The following is a 24,413-nucleotide window of genomic DNA, read 5'->3' on the forward strand; positions in this document are numbered from 1 at the left end:
CCTAAAATAAAAAAAAACAAACCCTTAAGTAATATACATAAATTTGTGGAGACTCGTGCGTGATACTAGTGCAAGAAAAAAAGAAAAGTCAAACAAATTTTCTTTTAGAAAATTCCAAATATGGCGATGCAATGCAGATAAGTTTCATTTAATGACATCATTCAACGGAAGTGAAGTTACCATTTTCCGTAGGTTTACACGCCTCGCTTCGACATAAAGAGGTCCACGTATATTTACTTTACTTTTACAAGATAAATTTTTATAAAGGAATGGAGTATTCTTTGAGTAAGTAATTATGGTTTGGAAGACTTGCTTTCCCATCATGTCGCGTCATTTTTGTGTACATTACGCTCCAGTAGAAATCAGAAGCTCCAGATGTCAAACATACAATACCAATGAATTTGACAATTTCTGTCTGTTGTTTATGGTAGTCTCGAGGAAGGTCATAGATTTAAACAATGTTCGATGTTGAAAAGTTCCACATTCTTTTTTAGAGTACACATTTGCTGCATTGCCTCGTACTACAAGAGGCAGAAGACTCTGCCTTAAAGGGGATCCAAAGGGAAAATACATGTTGTATTCTCATAATAAAGGAGTCATAATTAGGGATATTGAGGTATTTAACACGTTTGTTTTCGTATATTTTTCATTGGTCTTTTGAAGAACTTAACATCTTTGTTTTTTAAAAATTTGTAAGATCCAGGGAAGCTAAATACTTTAGACAATGGATATATGGAGATATTCTTATGAAATGACCTGTAGGATTAAGTGGTAGATTAGATATGATTATTCGTGATTATCATAAAGATAACCAAACCAATGTCTGCTTCTCTTACTTATGACAGGTGCCATTTATCATTTTAATGCTGGTTTGTATTATCTTAGAATCCAATGATAGCTGATGTTTACACAGAGCATGCTTATGAGGTGTTTTCAGCATGCTATGCACCAAGTGGTTTCTACATTTGTTCTGGAGGTAAATATACCTTGTAGATATTGTCAATTTTAATAATGGAATGAAATAGTGTTTTTGGTGGTACAACCAATCACCAGAAACTCACACTAGGTATGTAGACACTTGATAATTTAAAAATTTGTTCTTTTTACAGATGCATCTGGAAAAATAAGGATTTGGGATACAACACAAAAGGAACATCCTTTGAAATCTGAGTACCAACCCATTGGTGGTGCAATAAAGACATTGCCTGGTCGCCAGATAGTAAAAGACTAGTTGTTGGTGGCGATGGTAGAGGAAAGTAAGTTGAATAAATTGATTTGCTTACTTACAGAGTATAGTTATCAAGATGTATGTTGCTAAATAGTGTATTTTTAGATATGCTCATGCATTTCTTGTTGATACTGGATCAAGTGTTGGTGATATGTCTGGTCATGGTAAACTGGTTAATACTGTTGACTACAAGATCACACGACCGTTCCGTGTTGTTACTTCAAGTGAGGATTTCAGCTCTAACTTTTATGAAGGACCTCCTTTTAAACTCAAAGTTACAAATAAGGTTTGGCAGCCAAAGAAATAAGCATGTTTTATTTTTTGTTGTTGAACTGTTTATGTTTTTCTCGTTTCAAGGATCATGCAAACTTTGTTAATGTTGCACGATTTTCTCCAAATGGCGAGAATTACATAACAGGATCAAGTAATGGAAAGGTAAATTTTATTTCAACTAGTCTCACCAATGTAGTTATTGCATGAAGATTAAAATGTTATTTCGAGAAGCTGAGTGTTGGTTTGCCTTGTAGCTTATCATGTACAATGGGAAAAATGGTGAGCTTATCAAGGAGATTGGAAATCCAGCTCACCAAGGAGGAGTTTATGATGTAAGTGTTAACAAATAATATGATACCAATACAATCTCCTTATTTACACAAATGTTTTTTGACTTTGTTATGAAGACATTTCTTTAGCATGAAGCTATTCTCACAAAAATTTTCCTGTTTTTTAAAGTTGTGCTGGAGTGCAGATAACAAGCATATTCTCACTGCATCAGGAGATAAAACAGCTAAGATATTTGATGTACATGAAAATACTTGTGTCCAGTAAGTTTGTTATAAGTTGTTACATTGTGCAAATCTTTTACATCATTATCTTATCATAAATGATATTTCTATAGAGAGTTCACATTTGGAACAGATGTTCTTCATCAACAATTAGCTTGTCTATGGACCGGTGATCACTTATTAACTATTGAATTGTCTGGTTACATAAACTACTTAGACAAAGAGAATCCTAGTCAACCCAAGAAGATTTTAAAGGTAAACTCAAATGACTTCAATTACACAGAAAGTTTGTTTTCATCAAGATATCTACTAACATTGAATATGTTTTTATAAACAAGGGTCACAATAAAAACATCACTGCTCTTGCCATTTCTGAAGATAAAAAGCATATTTACACATCAAGTTATGATGGACAGATTTGTATCCTTTTATGATTATCCTTTAATGTCCTCCAATATCTTTTATTAGAACTTATGAAAAATACAAAAAAGTAGTTACAAAGTAGGACTTTCAAATCACCATCATATAAGCATTATAAAACATTTCTCTTTCCCTTACGCATTATTTTTGTCTTAACTTTTGACACAGACTTCTGGGATGTAAGCACTGGTTTGTGTGAACCTTTGTCTGGCAAGCATCACTCCAATCAAGTTTCCAAAATTTGTATTTCTGATTCTCTTCTCTACTCTATCAGTATGGATGACACGTTCAGAGCTACATCAACTGAAACAAATGAATACAGGTATGCTATTGCTTTATCTTTGTTTCCTTGTACAGGCACTTTAAAAAGTGAATGTGATATCATGCTTATTTTGTTTTTAGTGGAGAAAGTGTATCTTTAGACAGTCAACCATTGGATTTAGCTGTGGGCAAGGATGGTTTAGCAGTGATTATTTGCTTGGAAAAAAAGGTTTTTATTCATTTGAGGGATAAAAGAGCAGCATTAAGAATGATGTACAGCTTACTGTAAATTTATTGATGCAGGCTCTTGTTATACAAAATGGAAAGAAAGTATCAAGTAAGACATTTGATTTCCAGCCTTCATCAATAGATATTCATCCAAATCTTACTGAAGTTGCGGTTGGCAATCAGGAGGTATTTTTTACATTCAATGCCTTCTTTCGCTTTGTAGTACATTGCAAAATTTGTCATCATGAACTCTCTGTCCTGTCTAGGCAACAGATGTGTACATCTATAGTTTTGATTCTGATACAGTTGGTGAACTGAAGCAAACAATCAGTGGAATAACTCGTGAGCCTGCAGTGCTCAAATATTCTCCGGAAGGTGCATATATTGGCATTGGTACATCTGGAAGAGATGTCTGTGTTTACAATACCACAGATTATAAGGTGAACATGGCCTACCTATAAAATTGAGTCTCTTTGTCTTGTCATTGATTGAATTTATAAATTATTAGATACATGTTATTTGAAAGACTTCCATCAAAGTCATGTCTTTAATGGCAATATTAATAATAATATAGATTTCTTATGTTATATCCATATTACATGGTTCTTCATTAATAAGATATGTTTAATGTGAATAACTGAATGATCATTTGGTTTTGACTTTATTTTACAGGAAAAATCGCGAGGATGGAGTGGTCATTCAGGTCGTGTTACTTCACTCTCATGGACTTCTGACTCACGATATCTGGCTTCAGGTTCTTTAGACTCAAATGTTTTTATCTGGAGTTTGGAGAAACTAGAAAAACTAAACATTAAAGGTAATTCGTAAATCTACACAGCTCATTCATAGAACATCACTCTCTCATTATTATTTGTCATTTGGATGTGGAATACTTCTCTTTGGTCCCTTTACTGCAAAATTTTCTTCACTTATAAAATCTTCGACATGAGTTAAATCTACAGTTGTTTTTTTGTTTAGCTGCACATCGTCTCAGTAACATTGTTGGTATTCAATGGTTAAATGATAACCAACTGGTGACTACAGCCCATGACTGCTCTGTTAAGATCTGGGACATTGTTTTGCCTTGAATGAAATAGCTTTTTAATTTCAGGTAAATTGCACCATGATCATTGAAAATTAGTATTAGTTTTTTAAGTGGACTTACTCTGCTTATACAAAGAGAAAATGTAGAGTGAGTGAATGTGTGTTTGTACATTGGATATTATCATTATTGTAATTCAATATAGTTTTTGATTGGTAGTATCAAAGTCTATTCCACATTTTGTGCAATCATGCACTTTATATATTTTTATTTTTTGCTGAATCCAGTTGTTGGGGAGTTTCAACTGGTTAGTAAAATTCTTTCTTTTGTTTCCGGTTGTTTTTGTGGACTAAAATTTGGTACATCTGGAAGTTGTGAAATAAGCTTTTCTTTGCCACTGATGTTATCTTTAGAAGATTCTAAAAAATAAAATGCTGCTTGTTAAAGATGACAAACTTCATTAAATGTTTTTAAGTATTTGCCTGCATAACTTATAGAACAAACCTTTATCATGTAATATCAAATTCTTCAGTTCCTCCTCTAGTTCAAGATCTTCAACATCCACACCTGATGAAGCTGCAATTGTTTTTGAACCTGCATGCAAGAAGCGCATCGTAATTATTACTCTGAATAAAAAATGCATTTGAACTGTGTAGTATATGTACCTTCACTGATTGTCTTGTTTATTTCAGCAGTTTCATCCATGACCTAAATAGATAAAACAGTTTCATACAATGCACTGGTTTAAGATTCATTTTTTATTTCAATGGTACGGTCGTACATCTTCCACATCACCCATAATTTTTTCCACATTGTCAATAGTTAAACCATATTCTTGAGATAATGTTTTGAACACTTGTGCGCCAGCTTTTAATGCATCTATTACCTGAAAAGAAATAAAATATAATATAATTTGACAATAAATAATATTTCTGCCACGAATAACATTGTACAAAAACATGATCACCTGACGTATGTTCACAGCTTAAGATTTAGTTAAACTTACACTGACATCTGAATGTGCTTCTTGTATATGTCGAAGTATGTCTTGTATGTTCATTAGCAGTGACTCCTTTTTATCCAAAATTTTTATCATCGCATGTTTACGAATTAACAACTTTTTCACCTACAAAAATGCATTGCAAATTCAACGTCCCATGAATACTATAGAAAAAACATGTACATGATGACATAAATGAAAGTTTTCAGATAAATTCTACCTTGCTTTTAAGTCTATCATTGTTTGCTGAAACAATGAGGCTTTGTAACCTACGATTCAAGAATGCTTTTCAGTTAGAGAAATTTATAATTAAACTTTGAAAAACCAATTTTATTTTTCATACTCATCAGTTTCTTTGTTAAGTTTTGTTATTTGTAATTTAGTAGTTGCTTCGGCCTTCCTAAGTCTGAAGAAAAAATTGGGAAGGGTAAAAAATTATCAAAGGGAATGTTTTGTAATATCATATAACCGAAGAAGTTTTACTTTAAGATATTGAGATCATTTTCGGTGACTGTGCTTGCCCTGCCTTGATTTTTGTCAGAAAACTTAAAAATCTAAAATGAACTCGAAATTTTCCAAAATTACATGCAAGTAGATAAATTCACAACATTAGTTCTTTTACCTTTTCTCCATTTTCTAAAACATGTACAGAAAGTTTTTTTTCCTTTCTTAACTGACAAATAACAACCTCAAACTCGTGTTCGGATAACTCTAAATTGCCTGCTTTTAATCGTGATTTTAGCACATTCTCTGGTATTATATTGTCTGTCGTCGAGTGTTTGACATATTGATAATGATATGAAAGAATTCTCTCAGCCTTTTTCTAAAATGCAGTTTGAAAATTAAAACTACTGGAAATTAGAGACTATGAAAAAACAACTAAAAGATGTGTCGGCTTGCATTCTTACTTCGACTTGGTGTAGCAGTAGGAACGACCCTATGTCTATTTCATTTGTTTGCCAAACTTTTCCAAATGTCCACCAGAGCGACTTTTTTGCTATTCCCAAAGACCATGCACTCCATGTATCATAAACAGACTCTAAGAAGTCATTTTTTCTCACAATTTCCCCACTGTTCAACATTTCATTTAGAACTGTACAAATACCAAGTGGTGTCAAACCATCTCTATTAAATCTTGCTTTTAAAACGTCAATATCAAAATCAAATTTGTCAAAATAGTCACAACTTCGAGTGATTGCACTTTTCCAGAATTGCAATTTACTTTCCCAGTGCTTCGGATTGACATTTCTATTCTCTGGAAAAGCGGAGAACATGAAGTTCATGCGATTGTCATCTTGCCACTCATCAGGAAGAAACGCCATACTGATTTTAAAACAGTTAATCATAAACTTCGTGTAGTGCTAAATATTATAGTAGACTCAACCAATGAACTCTTATGAACCAATGAACCAATGAACTCAACACAGGCGAACTGAAGAAATTTAACTCCGTCTATGAAGCGGCGCTTGTTTAAATGTCAGCCATGAATATCTTGAAAATTGGCGTTTTCATCATATTTTGTGGCTTACACTACGCACCAAACATGGTATCTCATGAGGGATTTGCACTATATCAATGAAAACTTCTGGATGCACTCAGTACATCGTCTCTCGGAGTTGCATCATTAACCTGAACATTATAAATTTTTTTCAGCTATTAAAAAATTGTATGCTCTCAACTTGGGATGATTATATTTGAAAGCAGAAACACTTCTTGAATGTTATTTTATTTCAAAGAGAGACGTTATCAAAAGTGCATTGCCTAATTTACCTTTCACTTATCTGGGATAACTTTTAATATTCAACATATTGTAGAAATTTAGCCAATCAGAGATCTAAGAGCTCAAAATTTATCCAATAACAATTGTAGAGCTCATCGAAATCAACCAATGAAATCGGGCCTCCAAATGATCTTAATACACGTCAATCACTTTACACAACGGTAGATGCCCCCAAGACTCGAAAGTGAAAGGAAGGTTAGTGAAATTTTGATTTATTGTTTTAAAACGCACTTCAAATGTTGATAAATTCAATGACAAAAGCCTTGTTTGATGTATAGTTACGCATTGTTTTCCTTGTAAATCTTTTCGTCGGTTGTTTTTGTGCAATTCGCCGTTTAACTACCCGCCTTCGACGATGTATTTGCTTGGCCACAGCAACTTAACAGTATAAAAACGGAAAGTTTGTGTGTTTCAAAGTATTTCTTTTCATTTTGCTTTAGTGTGTTGGTGACTGCAAAGAAGTGAAACTTTGTTGAATATTTTGCTTTTTGTATTTTGAATCGATATTTTTCAGCGACAAAGTTGTCCGACCGACATCTTCCTCGTTTCAACACAAAATATGTAAAATTCTAGTTGAAAGTAATAGCATTGCAAAACGAGCGATAAGGATTATCAAGATGGACAATATTACCAAAATCGAAATATTTCATTATCGTATGTCGTGCAACTTCAATATTTGTAAAACGAAACGCAAAATATAAAAGAAACAAAATTGTTTTCAAGTTATGTAAACGAAACTTATAATTGACATTCATAAAGCGACATTTTCTTCGAACAAACGACATTTTTACTGACATCAAAGAAAAACGGCGTTTTGTTTTTGGAGACGTGCATTGAAGTATTAGCTGCTGTAGTCGATGGTTGTGGATGAACGACCATTTGCAGAAGGGCACAGAGTGCGTATCGATTGCTAGCGTTAGCATCGTTATCTCCTTCAAAGTTCTTTCCAATCACTTTCAGAGCGATTACTGCAACAAAATGTAAGTTCCTTTCCTCAAAATTTTGTAGTGGATCGCTCTTTATGGCTGCAAAAGCGGTAAAATGTCGTTTGTTCGAAGAAAATGTCGTTTTATGAATGTATAAATGAGTTCGTTTATAAAATAATTTTCATAACTTGGTATATATAAATTATGGTAAGTATTTTGCGTTTTTACTGTATTTCTTATCCCATAGGTTGATTTGTTTTAGTAAAAAATGTTCTTTTGACTCTTGTGAGCGAAAATTTTGAGATATGTGAAAAAATATGAAATGTTGGTTCATGGTGGACATTGGACTCTCGATAAAATTGGCGCGAATTTTGTTCCGCGTGAAAATGAAGAACACTGGGCACGAATTATGCAAAATTGACAAGCTTGACTACGAAAATACCCACAAAATCTTTAATGGAGTGGGATACAGGAAAAAGTTTGAAGAGTGTAGACGGCTACAGGTTCTTCAATTCAATAAATTCGAATGATAGCAATTTCAATCGGCGAGAAAGATTTTTAATGAAATACGATGTACGCTACTTGAGAACAATTTAGAAAAGTTGTTATTGAAAACTATTTTAAGAGCATTTTACCAATAAATGTGTTTATATTCTATAGGAAAAGAAGCTAATTTTCTCTTGAGAATTGACGATGAACAGTCATAAAGAATATAATCCTAGTTAAAATTTGAAGCAAAGATAAAACGGATCGCTATGAAAACAGCTGGAAGAGAACGAAAGAGGAGTAAGGTAAGAAACGCAAAATTATATTTCGTTAAAACTTTCATTGACTGCTTGGTTCTTTTTATACGAAAACGCTTTTGAAAATTTTTGTTATGATATTCTTTATCATAGTAATCTTTTCTGTCAATATTTTTATCTTAATATTATAATGTTTATAATATGTATCAAATTTTTGAAAACACAGAAGCTCATTTCGTTTGATTTGAATTGATAGGATATTCAAATGAAAGCAACAGACACAGCGTGTTTTTATGGACTTACTTGTGCACACATTCAAAAAAATTTCGCCTTTTCTCTTAAAACTTTGCAAGAAAAACTTTGTCTTAACAGTTTTCTTAGGCAATGACTACCTTCAATTTTTGCTGCTAGTAAACGAGTACTAGCTTAAAGTTTAGGATAGAAATGATTAGACAATAAATCAAAATAAAACAAATTGTTGTGAACGATCTATCTGAAAACAATGTTCAAAAGCATTTAATGAAGTCTATATGACTTCTTTCATTTGAAATGTGTAAGGGATTAAAACAAACATTCCTTGATGAAACAAAACTAAATGTTTGTGCATGTGCCAATGATTTTGATTAAATTTATAAGTCAACTCTAGTGTTGTGAATAATATTTCAAAAATCGACGCTCAATGACATATAAAGAAGTCTATAAGACTTCCTTCTTATGAAATGTATAGATATAAAAAGAAGCCTTCATTACTCATCAATCAAAAGTAACTGTTGTGTGCATTTTTTAAGCAAAATGCTCCTGAGTTTAAGGTATACAAGGATTAGCAAACAATAAGACGAATCTAGTGTTGTGAATGATCTGTATATAAGAAAGTGACGTTCAATGGCGTATAAAGAAGTCTATAAGACTTCCTTCCAATGAAATGTATAAATGTAAAAAGACATATTCACTGGATGAAATTTACTCATGAATCAAAAGTAAATGTTGTCAACATTTGTAAACAAAATTTTATTGAGTTTAGGGTAAGGATTATCAGACAAAAATTAAGTCAAAACTGCCAATGTGAACGATCGATATGAAATCGACGTTTAAGAGAAAATGAAGAGTCTATACGACTTCGTTCTTTTCAGAAATTTATAACATATGAAAAGAAACATTAATTAGAAGAAATTTATTCATAAAACAAAAGTAAAATATCATACTTAATCATACATCAGCAACTTGAAGTCTTCATTTGTCCACTATTTGTTTAATTATTAATTAGAAAAGTAAGTAAAAGTATTGTTGTAAAAAGTACTCTTTCAACAAAACGTTTATGAGCCTATGATGGCAGAACAGCATCTACTTTTTCACATCTTGAGAGCACAATGTCTTAGGTTGCTGAGGCACTTCATCAATTCTTGAGGACTCGGCGTCTTCCGTTGTTGAGGCACTTCATCGATTCTTGCGGAATCGGCGTATTCCGTTGTTGAGGCACTTCATCGATTCTTGCGGAATCGGCGTATTCCGTTGTTGAGGCACTTCATCGATTCTTGCGGAATCGGCGTCTTCCGTTGTTGAGGCACTTCATCGATTCTTGCGGAATCGGCGTCTTCCGTTGTTGAGGCACTTCATCGATTCTTGCGGAATCGGCGTATTCCGTTGTTGAGGCACTTCATCGATTCTTGACAGGTCAGAAATTTCTATTTCTTCTTTCTTCAGAGACTCTTCAAGTGGAGTGGGTTTTTCTATCTGATCTAGTTTGATCTGAGGCGCCAGATAGGTCAAACTAGATCAGATAGAAAACTCAACAAAGACAGAAAAGCGAGAAATTCAAAGGCAAACTTCACTGCTATGTTATAAAAAGATTATAGTGAATCGGTGCAAGAAAAAAAATGACAAAGCAATCTTGTGACGAAAAAGAAGATGAGATAATAAAAGAAAAAATTGACAACAAGATGAAATAATCCAAGATAAAGATTTTACGACTCTATAACTATACTTGTAAATACATTGCCTGACACTTTAACCCATGCATGACTTTTGAAGACTTCTTGTTGCAGATATAATCTTTTTACATGTTTCTTTCTGTTTGTGGGTTTCATCGTCTAACGTGAAGGACACGACTTGATTGTCTCGTATAACTTACCTTAACTCAATAAGCTCTTAAACAACTTAATTCAGACTAAGATGTAAATAACCTAGCCATCGTCGAAAGTTTTATGTTCTGTTGTTTTTGACTTGCACGTAATTTTCGACCAAGTGTGCACAAGTAAGTCTCTAGAGATGCTGCAGTTTGCACAAGATATAGGATGGACGTCAGGTAAGATGAACATTAGATTATGCACAGACGTTTACATTGACATTAAAACTTAATTGAATATTTTTCACCTGAATTTTAGCATTTAATGCCATGATGAGTTATGGTGTTTTGTCCATCTATTGTTTGTTATGCTGCATAACAGAAATGTGAATAATCATGATGATAACATTGTGTGGAAGTTTTAAAACTGCTATGGTGAACTATAAACTCAATATCAGGAAACAAATTATCCATCCTAATACCACAAAGCTTAAAATATATTTTGGTAAGTAGTTGTTGATGTGTTTTTATCTGTTCAATACCAAACAAGCGATCTTTTCATAATAGTATAATGATTTTTGATTTCAGAAATTTTTCTTCAAAAACTGAACTACCCTTAGGAGGGGCAGTTGGTTGCTTATGACGAAGAATCTACAGGTATTAAAATTTTCTTGTAAATACCTTTTGTACTTGTTTTATCATTACTTACAGTTTCTGCAAAGCTGGTTACATTATGAGTAGACTAGACAGTATGACGTTATAATGAAAACTGATTCCACATTTAACTTTTAATAAATTTTCAAAATTGGATTATTGGTTTTTGGTGATGTTTTATTACTAAATCTAGAAAGTCTTCCAACTAATTCATATAAAATTATTACGAGTTTTGAGCAAGAACAGTCGACAATGTAATGGGAGTTGCCAAAAAGCTTTTGATTCATTATATACGTTATTTTTTTGTCAAATTGAAATACATTCGTTTATATTTTTGAACTTCATTGTTTTGTAGATAAGGAATGATAGAATGGTGGTGTATTATATCGATTAATTGCAACATGGTTATTGTGGATTACATCGTGGTTGTCGTGGATTACATCGTGGCTGTCGTGGATTACATCGTGGTTGTCGTGGATTACATCGTGGTTGTCGTGGATTACATCGTGGTTGTCGTGGATTACATCGTGGACATCGTGGTTGTCGTGGATTACATCGTGGTTGTCGTGGATTACATCGTGGCTGTCGTGGATTACATCGTGGCTGTCGTGGATTTCATGGTTGTCGTGGATTACATCGTGGTTGTCGTGGATTACATCGTGGTTGTCGTGGATTACATCGTGGCTGTCGTGGATTTCATCGTGGTTGTCGTGGATTTGTCAAAGTAAATTTGGGCTAAGGATTACGTTAATCTACGAATAAAGAACGACGACGAGCAATGGTGTAATAGTCAAACAATCGAAAATTGACTTACCGTTCATAAACTTTGTTGTTTCACTTTAAAATCAATTTGACATTGTGCTACAAGAACATGAGTTAAAAAACACACACGATAGTTTCATGGTGGTTTGTCCAATTATGATATGCATCAAGATTTGAGTAAAGATGTATGAGGAAAACATAAAAATAATCAATGGAATAAATCCTGACACTACGTGGAAAAACAATTATAGGTGAGTAATATTTGATATTTGAATCTCGTTCAATTTGCTAACTAAGTTGCTGAAATTTGTTGTAGTGAAAAACGTAATAATATTTTAATGTTTTAAATTTCAGTAATTTCCACTTCATCAAAAAACATTACGCTTCATTTGTTGATTGTCAGAGTATGTTTCATCCTATGAACAAAACCACCTTACACAACACTGCTGGAAGTTTTGAAGAGGCAGTTGGTTGCTCATGACGACCAACCTATAGGTAATTTATGTGTATTTTTTTATTGACCTATCTTTATAGTTGCTTTTTGGCTACATTACAAGCAGAAGATAATGTTGTAAATGGGAATTTGCTTTGCAAAAAAGCAATGTTATTTGTTGGGAACGTTTTGTCTTGAAAAAACTTCTTTTCACTAATTGTTATAACATTACACAGAATATATAAGTTTTCACAGTAAAATTTATAATATTATTGAAGTTTTATTAACGGTTTTTGTGTCACGTTATTGTCAATAACTGTGCAGTTTTCGTGAATTTTGAAGAATTTCGTGTTATCTTGACCCTTTCATTTGTTTTGTAGTGAAAAAAGAATGCAATGTTGGCACATTATGATTCATATATGGCATCATTGTATCATGTATGTCGTGGGTCAAAGCATAATTGTTGTCAATCACAGTCATATAGTCATCGTAGATTAACTCACAGCTGTCGTGGATTACGTGTACTTTATTGTTGTCATGGATTTACATCGTCGTTATCGTGGATTTACATTATCGCTATACCTTAATCTACGAATGAAGACCAAAGACGACGTTTAAGGTAGCAGGTTTATAGTGTTTTAGTTAAAATCCTGGTGATCTGCACTAACAGGAAGATGATTGATCATTGGCTGAGTGTATAACAAAGTTAGTTGTTCTTTTGATTCTTGTTAGTTGTTGTGTTGTTTTTAGTTTTGTGCATGTGATGTAGTGCTTTTTGCCGTTGAAACATTTGCCTGAAAACGATGATACATCTTATATTGCCGGAAACTTTGATCAAAGTGTCGTATAATGTAAGATTATCATTGTGCAAGGTAAAATATATATGTCTGATGTCGATTTTTATAAGTTTTTCGTTGTTTTGATCACCAGGATACACAAACCTAAGTTCAAGGAAATAAGCATGGGTTTCTTTGAGTTATGGTCGTGTTTATTATCTTGTTTATTATACTTCTTAAAACTGAATCATATGCATATTTAGTTATCAAACTTACGGTCCAAAAAATGGCGAAATCCGAATCACAGATTGCACGTTAAATTAACAAAAGAAATTTCGGACCGAAACATGGCGCAATCCGACATGCAAGCTGCATAGCGCAAATTAAATTAATCTAAAGTTATAAACGTCTGAAATATTCTTGCTTGATGATGCTTTATAAATCATTTTACGTTTAGTTCGAATTGTTTGAATTTTGAACCATGCAAAATTTGAAATGTTCACCAGACGCTTGAAAATGAATATAAACAAGTCAAAGTGCTTAAAAATATTTTTAGAGAAAAATGAGTGATTTGCATCATCAAGACGAATATGCAACGTTGGTCTAATAAACAACGAAACAGAATAATAGGTGCATGAAACCCGGCATTGCTTTTGCTAAATAGATGTCAAAATCAATGTTATGACAGTGGCATGTCGAAGTTAATTAACTCACTGTTATTTAACTTGAAGAAAATAGTTCAGAGAAGAAATATAGTTTAATTATTCATGATGTATTGGGTTAGATCGTCTCGAAATCAAATCGAACATCTTCATATATTTTATGCATGGAAGATGATTTGATAGACAGTGAGACAAACTTATCCGATACATTTAATGTAGTTCCAGGTAGGAATAATCGTAAACGGTGCCAAATTGGTACCTAGGTGATCGAGTGTTGGACACAAGAAGGATTGGTTGGCACGCCGTTTGGTAAAGTATAAGGGCCCAGGGAGGCGGTTCCCTATTCGTTAGGTTCCCTTTCGGTTCGGGTACTAACGTTGCTTTACAGGTGTCTCATCGTTCAAAGGTATGGTTTACTTATTTTTGTGCAGAGTAGTTCGTAGGTAGATGTTCAAATCGGTTATTACATGCCACTGATCAACAGGGTTAGCTAAGAATGCGCTTAGGCAAAAATGGCGCAGCTAAAAGCGGCCTAAAAATGGCGTACATCGGAGGTTACGGTTTTTTTTAAAAGGATGTATATTGCCTAAGTCACCTTTTTCAACAACTTTGTAAAGATAAAGGCAGTCTAATGAAATTTGTACATATAATCAAGGCCTTAAAAATGTAAACAATCTTTTTGTAAAGATAACTAGTAAAAATAGATGAGGTGATCCCAAGCAATGTGCATCCACCGACTGGCTTTCGTAGCTTGTTGGATCTCTGAGGGTTTTCCTCCGGCGATACGCCGGTTTCCCTCATCTTTAGAGAAGCACTCTAAAGAATAACAAAAAGGGTGCCTGGGACCTGCAGTAGGGATTGTATGGTTATTGGGTTGGATTCCCGATCCACTTGAAGAAACAAGAGTAGATCGACACTCTTGGACCTTCATTGTTTCTGGTAATCACGCACTTCAAATAAGAATTTTTGAAGTATGATTAAATTGGACGAGAACAGAAGCTTTGTCCATTTCACATATGTCTAGTTACATACAGAATTATTAGTTTAGCTTTCCTTTCCGAGAAAGAAAGCTTTGTAGCATGTTTTATGAGCAAGACGACCAGTGCACATTCATTTACAAATGATTGATGATTATCTTAAGTATTTTTATCGTAATCGTGCCATTTAAATTTTGTATAGTATATGACAGGGATAGCTAGTGATAAGGTTTGCTACTTATTGATACAACGTGTAGTAGTTGTCATTGGTTGATAAAAACAGTTAGAGAGTATTTTATCCACTCGCGACACTCGTGTCCATCGTGTCGTGTTATTTCTGCTCAATGTTTCTGCTGACATGATACAATCGAAGTGCACAATGTTGATCAATATTTAAAAATCAATATTAAAATAATAATATAAATTCACAAGTTAATGAAAACTGGAAAAAGACACTAAATTTATTATTGTTATGCATCCATCATGTCAAAGATTCGGAGTTGAAGTGTTCATATCTGACGAAGATGACTACCAAACTCCATGGTGTCCACATGGTAAATTATAATGAATATATTTGTTATATTTTAACATTCCTAGGCTTCTTCATCTCCTCTTTTCATGTCTCTACTTTAGGTTTCTAAAATACTTTATAGATCTTCATGTGTTTTGATTAGTATTCTAGTCAGCGAATCTAACTGTTGTTTTTGTTGAAGGACCAATGTTAATGTTTAAAAGATGTTTTGAGTGTAAACCACCAAGAGGATTTTTTGCATGCTCCGCCTGTCGTGATCGAAAAGAATGTAGTTTTTTCAATGGGCAGATGAGTCTCTAAGCAATTCGGCAAAAGTCTAAAGATAGTCAAAAGTTTAAATGACTATGAACGGACTTGCTGTCATACCTGTGATCTATTGTTACTACCTAAAGAAATGGAGAAACACGCAAAACATGAAATTTTATGTAATGTAACGAATGAAATGATCAGAAATGCAAGTCGTTTCTTGAAGCTAAAAGAAAACAAGAAATCGCATGCTGTATGTTTTCATGTTTAATTAAAAACATAGCATATCGTGACTGTGATGATGTTGTATTTTCTATTTTAGCAATAACTCTTTAATAATGATGCAATCAAATTCTTTTTGAACACTTTTGAAACTCTTGGTTACCAGAAGATAATTTGTGTAGGTACTCCTAGGTATGTTCAAATTTCATCCAAACCATGTACCATGTTGTTCTAATGAATATTTAGATGTTGAGGTTTTCTTTTACTTTTAATTAAATACCTTTTGTTTTAATTTTTTTTATATGATGGTTCTTGTGTAGAATACATGAAGCAATTCAAACTAGAAAAGCTGCTGTGATTGACAGTATTTTATTGGATATAGACCATAGACATGTAAGTTAAAGAATACTTGTCTTGAGGACACTGAGGAAATCATAGTTTCAATTTATTGTTGTTTCAAAACAACTCTTTTAGTTATGGACAGCATAAGTGATCAGGGGGGGGGGTTAAGCAAAAGATTGATTTTGTTTCAGCTCCCACCAGTAGGAGAGTATAATGTTTGAAATATATATTTGCCCTAATCTATAAATTCATTACAAACATTGCATGATACTATTGACAATAATTTTTTCAATTCACAGGTCCAGTTTCATAAAGACGGCCATTTTATTCACTATAACATGTTCAACCATCATTTTTTTTGAAAAAGACCCTGCAATGGTTTGTTTTAAGAAGTTCTTATACAATTCTATACCCAATTCTCTGATGGTTATTTTGGATCCACCTTTTGGTGGGTTGGTTCAAGTACTGCCAGTATCCCTAAAAAACTTTGGAAGCTTGTTTTTTGAATTATGTGAAAGAAGGAGGTATGGTAAAGTATTTTAAAGAATAGTTCTTCTGTTTGATATTACTGTCCCACTGCATATCAAAGATTTTCTGAAATATTTACTTATTATAGATGATTACCATTTATCTTGCTTGTCAACTTTCTGGATTTTCCCGTACTTTATGGAATCACACATTACCAAAGAATCACCATTCTTTAAGATGTGCGATTTTAAGGTTTGATAAGTTTTAAAGTAAATGGTTTGAACCCGGGAGTATCGTTATATGTTTGTAAATGATGATCGTCCAGGTTAATAAAGTCCTGAGAAGGACTGTTTTTGATGTTGTTGACTGACGTTTCGACAACCTTAGCGGTAGTCATCTTCAGAGTCAAATGAGGAGTAAACGTCAGGTTAGCCGTATTTGTTGTCTGGTTCTTACGTCATTGTATTGTGTGTACAGGAAATGTGCAGGAAATGTGTATTGTCATTGTGGATTAGTGTGAAGTGAAATATTTTATTTTTAGTTGTGATGTGTGATTTAGGTGTGACGTTTTTAGTTGTAGTGTGGGTGTCAATTGTGTATTGTCATTGTGAATTAGTTTGAAGTGTAATGTTTTTAGTTGATCGTTTGTTTGTATTGTGAATAAGTCGTTTGTAAGGTGCCGGTAATTGCTGTGATCTGTTCAGGGGGGTTTGTTCCAAGTTGGTATACCAACTTTCTAATGTAAGCCGTTGTCTATAGTCAGTACTGTAAGTGATGCATTTTGCCGAGTCCCAGTCAATGTTGTGCTTTGTGATTCGGTGATGTTCGGCAATGTGATTAGTTTTGTCTTGTTTCTTAGTAGCTCGTTTGTGCTCAGTAAGTCTTATGTTTAAGTTCCTGCCAGTTTCCCCAATATAGGAGGCGTGACAGTCGGAGCAGTTTATTTTGTAAACTGCACCTTGTCGTTCGTTGGGTTGTTCTTTGTCCTTTATGTTCGTTAGTACTTGTCGTAATGTTGTGATTGGTTTATGTGCGACACGTATGTTGTATGGTCGTAAGATACGCGAGATAGTCTCAGACGTACCTTTGATGTAAGGTATCGTTGCTGTTGTCACTGAGTTGTTCGTTTCGTTGGGTTCGTTGGGTTTGTAAGTGTTGCGTTTGATAAAGTCAGAGTTATAGTTGTTTTGTCAAAACACGTTTGAGATAGTTGTTTTCGTTTTGTAGAGCGTCCGGTGAATCACATATGATTTGTGTACGTCTTGTTAATGTTCTTATTGTGGTGGCTTTGTGTGATGTAGGGTTGTAAGATGATTGGTCTAGTAGTCGGTCAGTATGTGTTGGCTTGCGATAAACTGTTGTTCCTAGTTTTTGATTGTCATGTTTTAGCAAACAGTCGAGAAAAGGAAGAGTTCCGTTTTCTTCGACATCTTTGGTAAATTGTATGTGGCTGTTCTGTTTGTATTGGAAGTAAGTCGAGGTGAGGCAGAGCTCTAGTAACTCCATAATGTCTTCTGTCGGTAATGGCAGTACGTCCGTGGTGTTTGTAATGAGGGTTTTTGTACAAGTAAGTGCCAGATTAAGTGGAATACTGGTGAACAGTGATTTCACATCAAAAGACACTAGTATATAGTTGTCTGGTATTTGTATAGTGCACAGTTTTTTAATGAAAGTTTCAGTGGATTGTAGCTTGTGTTTTGATTTGTTTGTAAGTGGTTGCAGTATGTTAGTCAAGTACTTTGAAAGGCTGTCCTAGCGTATCAAAGAGACTTGTCAGAGACAACAAAAGACGAGATCAGAAGCAGGATAGCCTCCACTTTACAATCGTCCTCTATACGTGACAACAACTTGACAAAAGACGAACAACAAGCACTCAAACGACTAAAACACGACAACAACATCGTCATTTTACCAGCAGACAAAGGACGCGTGACTGTGGTCATGGACAGGAATGATTACTTTAACAAAATGGACGCACTTGTTAACGACAGACAAACGTACGAACAACTCAAACGAGACCCAACACCATCACTAGTACGTAAACTTAACAGCAAGATCTTCTCTATGAGAAAATCTAACATTATATCTGAACGTATTTACTATCGACTCAGATGTTCAGTACCACGACCACCCAGACTATACGGACTACCAAAACTTCACAAACCACAAATACCCATGCGACCAATTGTATCATTCTGTGGTTCGCCTACTTACGAACTTTCAAAGTACTTGACTAACATACTGCAACCACTTACAAACAAATCAAAACACAAGCTACAATCCACTGAAACTTTCATTAAAAAACTGTGCACTATACAAATACCAGACAACTATATACTAGTGTCTTTTGATGTGAAATCACTGTTCACCAGTATTCCACTTAATCTGGCACTTACTTGTACAAAAACCCTCATTACAAACACCACGGACGTACTGCCATTACCGACAGAAGACATTATGGAGTTACTAGAGCTCTGCCTCACCTCGACTTACTTCCAATACAAAGGAACACACTACAAACAATTACATGGGACGGCAATGGGCTCGCCCGTTTCTGTTGTAGTTGCTGAAATTGTAATGCAATCTATAGAGGAACGGGCACTCATGACTTACAAACATGCACTACCTTTTTGGTTTCGCTACGTAGATGACACAATCACAGCACTACATGCAGACGAGATTGATGACTTCCATACTCACATCAACAAACAGAACAGCCACATACAATTTACCAAAGATGTCGAAGAAAACGGAACTCTTCCTTTTCTCGACTGTTTGCTAAAACATGACAATCAAAAACTAGGAACAACAGTTTATCGCAAGCCAACACATACTGACCGACTACTAGACCAATCATCTTACAACCCTACATCACACAAAGCCACCACAATAAGAACATTAACAAGACGTACACAAATCATATGTGATTCACCGGACGCTCTACAAAACGAAAACAACTATCTCAAACGTGTTTTTGACAAAAACAACTATAACTCTGACTTTATCAAACGCAACACTTACAAACCCAACGAACCCAACGAAACGAACAACTCAGTGACAACAGCAACGATACCTTACATCAAAGGTACGTCTGAGACTATCTCGCGTATCTTACGACCATACAACATACGTGTCGCACATAAACCAATCACAACATTACGACAAGTACTAACGAACATAAAGGACAAAGAACAACCCAACGAACGACAAGGTGCAGTTTACAAAATAAACTGCTCCGACTGCCACGCCTCCTATATTGGGGAAACTGGCAGGAACTTAAACATAAGACTTACTGAGCACAAACGAGCTACTAAGAAACAAGACAAAACTAATCACATTGCCGAACATCACCGAATCACAAAGCACAACATTGACTGGGACTCGGCAAAATGCATCACTTACAGTACTGACTATAGACAACGGCTTACATTAGAAAGTTGGTATACCAACTTGGAACAAACCCCTGAACAGATCACAGCAATTACCGGCACCTTACAAACGACTTATTCACAATACAAACAAACGATCAACTAAAAACATTACACTTCAAACTAATTCACAATGACAATACACAATTGACACCCACACACTACAACTAAAACGTCACACCTAAATCACACATCACAACTAAAAATAAAATATTTCACTTCACACTAATCCACAATGACAATACACATTTCCTGCACATTTCCTGTACACAATACAATGACGTAAGAACCAGACAACAAATACGGCTAACCTGACGTTTACTCCTCATTTGACTCTGAAGATGACTACCGCTAAGGTTGTCGAAACGTCAGTCAACAACATCAAAAACAGTCCTTCTCAGGACTTTATTAACCTGGACGATCATCGTTTGATAAGTTTATTACACTTTGTGAAGCTCTTGTCAAAGTCATTGTTCTTTCCCCCATTGAATTTGGTTGATTATTATGACAATCATCCACTCTACAAGAAGCATTTCAAAACAAAAAAACTATCTCCTGTCAGAGTGTTCACTAATGTCTTGTTAAAGACCATCATTCTACCACCAAATGATAAGTAAATAACATTTCTTTATCCATGTATCGTGTTTCTGATATTTTTTGTAGTTTTTGTGACAAATGTCAACAATATTTCAGCAAAGAGAATTTACATTGTGATCTATGTAACGATTGTCCTACTAAGGTAGTGTGTAGTAGCAAACATAGGTACTGGTAGGGGGTACAGGCTTAGCTAAAAAGGGGGGCCCCAAGGAACAACTGAAATTAGTCAATTTCAAAGACACATGAAAGCCATGTTACATTACTGTGTATGCTGCAAAAATAGTGTTTTTTTGAAATCACCCTTTCAAAATACTCACTGGCTAGCTAGTTGCTATCAGTAAGGGCTCAGATGAAGTGCGAAACTCCGTGAACATATTACACTAACAACCGCCATACCTCCCCAGTAGGGCCTCATTACAACATACAGTCATTGTCTATAAACAGGGAAAATGAAGTGGGCAGATGTTGAAATCCATATTGGGGTCAGAAATGCCCCCTGGTAGCAAATCATGTTTTCCATCGAACATTTTGCAATATTTGTGTTATTTTGTTATTACAGCATAACAATGTTTGGCAGCATTGTCTTATTTGTGGGAAATGTGTAAAGAAAGGTATGTTGATTGGCCAAAATTGCATTGAAAATTCTTTGCAAACATTGTATTTTAATTATCAGGTTATGTTCACTGTGAGATATGTAAATCCTGCAAACCTCCTGGACATGATTGTCAAAGAGGTGACTTTACTCTCACTTCATTTGCAATGTTGTGGATCAATAAATCAGTAATTAAAAAAGTTTCATCGGCCAACTTTTCTTTACACGATGTTATATTTGAGGTTTTGTTCCTAGTTTAACAAGAGGATGTCATATTTGTGGAGATTTTGGTCACAAAAGGAAAGCTTGCCCACGAAGACACACTAAAATGAATTCAAATCAGAAAAAAAGGTAGAAATGTTTATCTTTAAAAGTATAATTCATATCATTACTGGGTAGTGCAGTGAACTCAAATAATTCTTGGTTTGGACCTGTTCATTTCAGCAAGAAGAAATTTAAGCTTCATCCTTCGCCATTTATACTTTTATTGTAATACTTGCATTGTGTTACTTGATGAACTGTTTTCTCACACCTTAGCTAGATTTTTCTCTTGTTCACAAATGAAGTGTTTTTCAACCCAAATACTAAACATCAATCATTTCACACTTGTAAACCCAGTGTTTTGGTAAGGGTAAAATTGACCAATTTCTTTTGAAATCTGTGTAGATTCCATGATGGCAAACAAATCACTGAATGTAATAAAATCAGGAAAAGAGAACATTGATGGACAAGAACTATTACTTGATGTTTCATACATCTTAAAGAAACATGACAGTGAATCCTGTCTGTCTCCTTAATTTAAAATTTAAGGCTTGATCAAGTCTTCTAATGTCAACGTACAAGATAGAAAAGGATCTGAAAGATGGAGATAAGTGATGTATGGAAGTGAAATATATTTATCTTTTCATCCAAATTCATTAATTAAAAGTTTGGCAAATCTTATACATCTGCCCTTATACTTATAAAAGCAATTATTTGCACACAAGAATACCCAGAGGTTATGTAGGTGTTGACAGTTTGTTGAGTTCATTGGGTTTTGAAAAGTCTTATGGCTATACTGTGACTGTACAATGCATGACAGACTGGTAAACATGATCTGGGTTTGCATAATTGTTGAAGATAAGTGGTGGTGGGAAAATTGGAGAGAGGATAGAAAGTCAAGGTTGTGAGCATTATCTGTAACATTGTATGTAAATATGCTTTCTAAAAACATTCTTGGTTTACTTTATGTCAAACCTTCACTTATATCATTCACCCTCCACTTCTTAGCTTCTTAGCTCAAACTTAACACGTGACTTATTTTGACCAATTACATTTGGTAATTGGCACTAAATTTGCCGATCCTTCACGCGCCATGTTTAAAATAATTTCTTCCTGACACACTCTTTATCGTAAGTATTATGTACAATATTGCAATATTTGTCGAATAAATAAGATTTATAGCATCAAAGTGAACTTAACTTGCCAAAAACACGATTTGTCAAAGCAAAGAGTCTCACGGCTTGCCTTCTTTGGTACAAGGTACGATGGTTTTGATGATCATAAGAAATAAATATTAACGGTTTGTTTACCATTTCCTGAAAATATTGCCGAATATTTGTATTTCAGTAGAAGAAATCTTAGACATATGATGTCATACTAGTTCGTTTCATGTGGTTTCATGTATATTTATTTTCCTACACACGTGAATTAAAACATCTACAAAAACTGTAGACGTTTTGGCTAAAATGCAGCATGTAATGCAACGTTGTAGTTATTTTAAAATTGGTGTAATAGTAATATCCAAGTGAGTGATAAATTCAACTGTTGTCAAATTGCAGATTGTTTATAACTTTGTCGATGATATACACTTTATCTCCTTATGTCAACTGAAATAGTGGATTCAAAGATATTTCAAGCTTTTTTATTCACTTAATTTCTATCAAATGATTTCTTAAGGATATTCACTTCATCAATCAAGAAGAATGTTGAAGCTTGAAGTCAAGAGAAGAGTGGATACACAGGTTAGCAAATGAGTGGTTGTATTTAGAAGTAAGATTTTTGCACGCAGACAATAAGGTTTGGAAGGTAAGAGTTGAGTTAAATAAGGAATGGGGTTGTTGGGATTAGGAAGAATGAGTCTCAGGAGTTTTGATAGCATGGTGGGATATAGGTTTCTTTGTAATTATTAAACACTTATTAGCCAAGATTGAGAGTAAAATCAAGTTGGTTAGTGGTAAGTTTATTGGGTGCATTGGAATATGGTGTAGTGGTGTTAGTGATATTGTCAGTCTTGGTACTGATGTTAGGGTAGTCTTAGGGCTGGTGATAGACTTATGTAGTGATAGTGTTGGTGTTACTTTTACTCTTTGCCTTGGTTTTATTCTTAGTCTTGCTGTTCATGATAGTGTTAGTCTTAAGTTAGAAAAAGTGTAATTTTTTGTGTATTTCTCTTTATAATTAGGTGTTTGTGGTGGTGATAGTCGTACATCGAGTCTCAAGAAAGAATCGTTGTAAAGAAAGAACTCTTTGGAATCACCTGTGTACGATACATACATAATAAAGCATGTTACATCTAAACAGCCCAACCAAAAGGTGAACAGAAAACAACGACAGCAAGTGCAATGGCAGAACAACGATGAAATTGAATTTGACAAAGTGAGCATTTGTCGAAAAGAATTTGGGTATACAAACCGATCAACAGCTAGAAGTTTAGATAAACGTCAACGTTGGGGAAGAATTTACTGATAACTGACAGATATTCTCAGTGTGGACTGCACGCAAATTATTAACTATCAAAGCAGAGGCTCTGATATTTATATTAAGAATTCGCTTTCCGCCCGGTATATCCCTGGTCACAATTCTGAAGAAACTATCAAAGCGGAATTATTACGAGTTAAATTACTACGAGTGAACTACGACAAGTGCCATTGGATTGATAAAGCTAATATCGACAGCAGCCGCTAAAAGAAATCTGCGTGGTTTAGCCGTAAGAAAACGTGCTGCTTTTGAAAGACTTATTACTTTTCTCTATCTTTTTCAAAAGAAGACATAAGTAACTATAGATGTTTTGCTTTTGTATTACCAAACTAACATTAATATAAATGTATTTATTTGTAATACTTTTCAGTCTTTATATCAACACTCGACTACGAATATGAATTTTTGGTTTACCTTTAGCTGGAAGTGATCTGTTATAATTTTGATTCGAGACCTTCAATGGTCTATTTTTTTTGCATTAAATCCTTCAAGGTAGGAATGGCACTTT

General features: G+C 34.3%; 3 protein-coding genes and 2 long non-coding RNA genes across 9 annotated transcripts; 4 read left to right on the forward strand and 1 right to left on the reverse strand.

The window, feature by feature from the left end:
• The first annotated feature begins 86 nt into the window (after window positions 1-86).
• LOC124443658 (WD repeat-containing protein 1-like) lies at window positions 87-4,185 on the forward strand. The gene is given in 17 exon segments (XM_046994139.1): window positions 87-285; window positions 495-616; window positions 886-976; window positions 1,110-1,190; window positions 1,193-1,256; window positions 1,334-1,514; window positions 1,586-1,663; window positions 1,756-1,833; window positions 1,961-2,052; window positions 2,127-2,268; window positions 2,352-2,433; window positions 2,602-2,755; window positions 2,836-2,923; window positions 2,998-3,108; window positions 3,189-3,362; window positions 3,595-3,739; window positions 3,901-4,185. Coding segments are annotated over 17 exon segments (1,809 nt in total). The 5' UTR covers window positions 87-269; the 3' UTR covers window positions 4,011-4,185.
• On the reverse strand, window positions 4,000-20,974 carry LOC124443659 (charged multivesicular body protein 7-like). 2 transcript variants are annotated; one of them, XM_046994141.1, is made up of 11 exons: window positions 20,971-20,974; window positions 5,873-6,287; window positions 5,587-5,787; window positions 5,448-5,518; window positions 5,308-5,370; window positions 5,185-5,233; window positions 4,971-5,090; window positions 4,746-4,850; window positions 4,630-4,672; window positions 4,469-4,558; window positions 4,000-4,383 (listed from the first exon to the last, which is right to left on the reverse strand). In XM_046994141.1, the coding sequence occupies exons 2-11, from the start codon at window positions 6,284-6,286 to the stop codon at window positions 4,265-4,267; spliced, it is 1,275 nt and encodes a 424-aa protein (XP_046850097.1). In that variant the 5' UTR covers window position 6,287; window positions 20,971-20,974; the 3' UTR covers window positions 4,000-4,264. The 2 variants fall into 2 exon arrangements, with proteins under 2 accessions (XP_046850097.1, XP_046850096.1); XM_046994140.1 differs by lacking the exon at window positions 20,971-20,974 and having other exon boundaries at window positions 5,873-6,382.
• Window positions 6,827-9,053, forward strand: LOC124443662. 2 transcript variants are annotated; one of them, XR_006947711.1, is made up of 3 exons: window positions 6,827-6,939; window positions 8,331-8,461; window positions 8,670-9,053. It is a non-coding gene; the product is annotated as an uncharacterized LOC124443662 (long non-coding RNA). The 2 variants fall into 2 exon arrangements; XR_006947712.1 differs by lacking the exon at window positions 6,827-6,939 and adding an exon at window positions 7,603-7,640.
• Window positions 12,063-12,386, forward strand: LOC124443663. The gene is made up of 2 exons (XR_006947713.1): window positions 12,063-12,142; window positions 12,246-12,386. It is a non-coding gene; the product is annotated as an uncharacterized LOC124443663 (long non-coding RNA).
• On the forward strand, window positions 16,267-24,324 carry LOC124443661. 3 transcript variants are annotated; one of them, XR_006947709.1, is made up of 8 exons: window positions 20,330-20,590; window positions 21,134-21,185; window positions 21,248-21,307; window positions 21,422-21,517; window positions 21,833-22,231; window positions 22,291-22,687; window positions 23,105-23,169; window positions 23,610-24,324. XR_006947709.1 is itself a non-coding variant. In XM_046994142.1 (7 exons), the coding sequence occupies exons 1-6, from the start codon at window positions 16,346-16,348 to the stop codon at window positions 21,424-21,426; spliced, it is 411 nt and encodes a 136-aa protein (XP_046850098.1). In that variant the 5' UTR covers window positions 16,267-16,345; the 3' UTR covers window positions 21,427-21,517; window positions 21,833-22,079. The 3 variants fall into 3 exon arrangements, 1 of the variants encoding a protein (XP_046850098.1); XM_046994142.1 differs by lacking the exons at window positions 20,330-20,590; window positions 22,291-22,687; window positions 23,105-23,169; window positions 23,610-24,324 and adding exons at window positions 16,267-16,459; window positions 16,698-16,801; window positions 20,641-20,716 and having other exon boundaries at window positions 21,833-22,079; XR_006947710.1 differs by lacking the exon at window positions 21,248-21,307 and having other exon boundaries at window positions 20,330-20,716; window positions 21,833-22,043; window positions 22,436-22,687.
• Window positions 24,325-24,413: the final 89 nt, after the last annotated feature.

This window comes from Xenia sp. Carnegie-2017, unplaced genomic scaffold (assembly GCF_021976095.1).
Source record: "Xenia sp. Carnegie-2017 unplaced genomic scaffold, XeniaSp_v1 HiC_scaffold_21, whole genome shotgun sequence".
NCBI classification, from domain to species: domain Eukaryota; kingdom Metazoa; phylum Cnidaria; class Anthozoa; order Malacalcyonacea; family Xeniidae; genus Xenia; species Xenia sp. Carnegie-2017.

Bases quoted from the DNA above. Each gene is read 5' to 3' on its own strand.
- LOC124443659 (XM_046994140.1), bottom strand. From the start codon at position 6,310: ATGATTAACTGTTTTAAAATCAGTATGGCGTTTCTTCCTGATGAGTGG. The intron at 5,091-5,184 runs GTAGAATTTATC...GCATTTTTGTAG, and splicing joins ATGATAGACTTAAAAGCAAG to GTGAAAAAGTTGTTAATTCG. The intron at 4,559-4,629 runs GTACATATACTA...TCTTGCATGCAG, and splicing joins AAACAAGACAATCAGTGAAG to GTTCAAAAACAATTGCAGCT.
- LOC124443661 (XM_046994142.1), top strand. From the start codon at position 16,346: ATGATACTATTGACAATAATTTTTTCAATTCACAGGTCCAGTTTCATA. The intron at 16,460-16,697 runs GTTTGTTTTAAG...TACTTATTATAG, and splicing joins TTGAAAAAGACCCTGCAATG to ATGATTACCATTTATCTTGC. The intron at 20,717-21,133 runs GTAGTGTGTAGT...TTGTTATTACAG, and splicing joins GTAACGATTGTCCTACTAAG to CATAACAATGTTTGGCAGCA.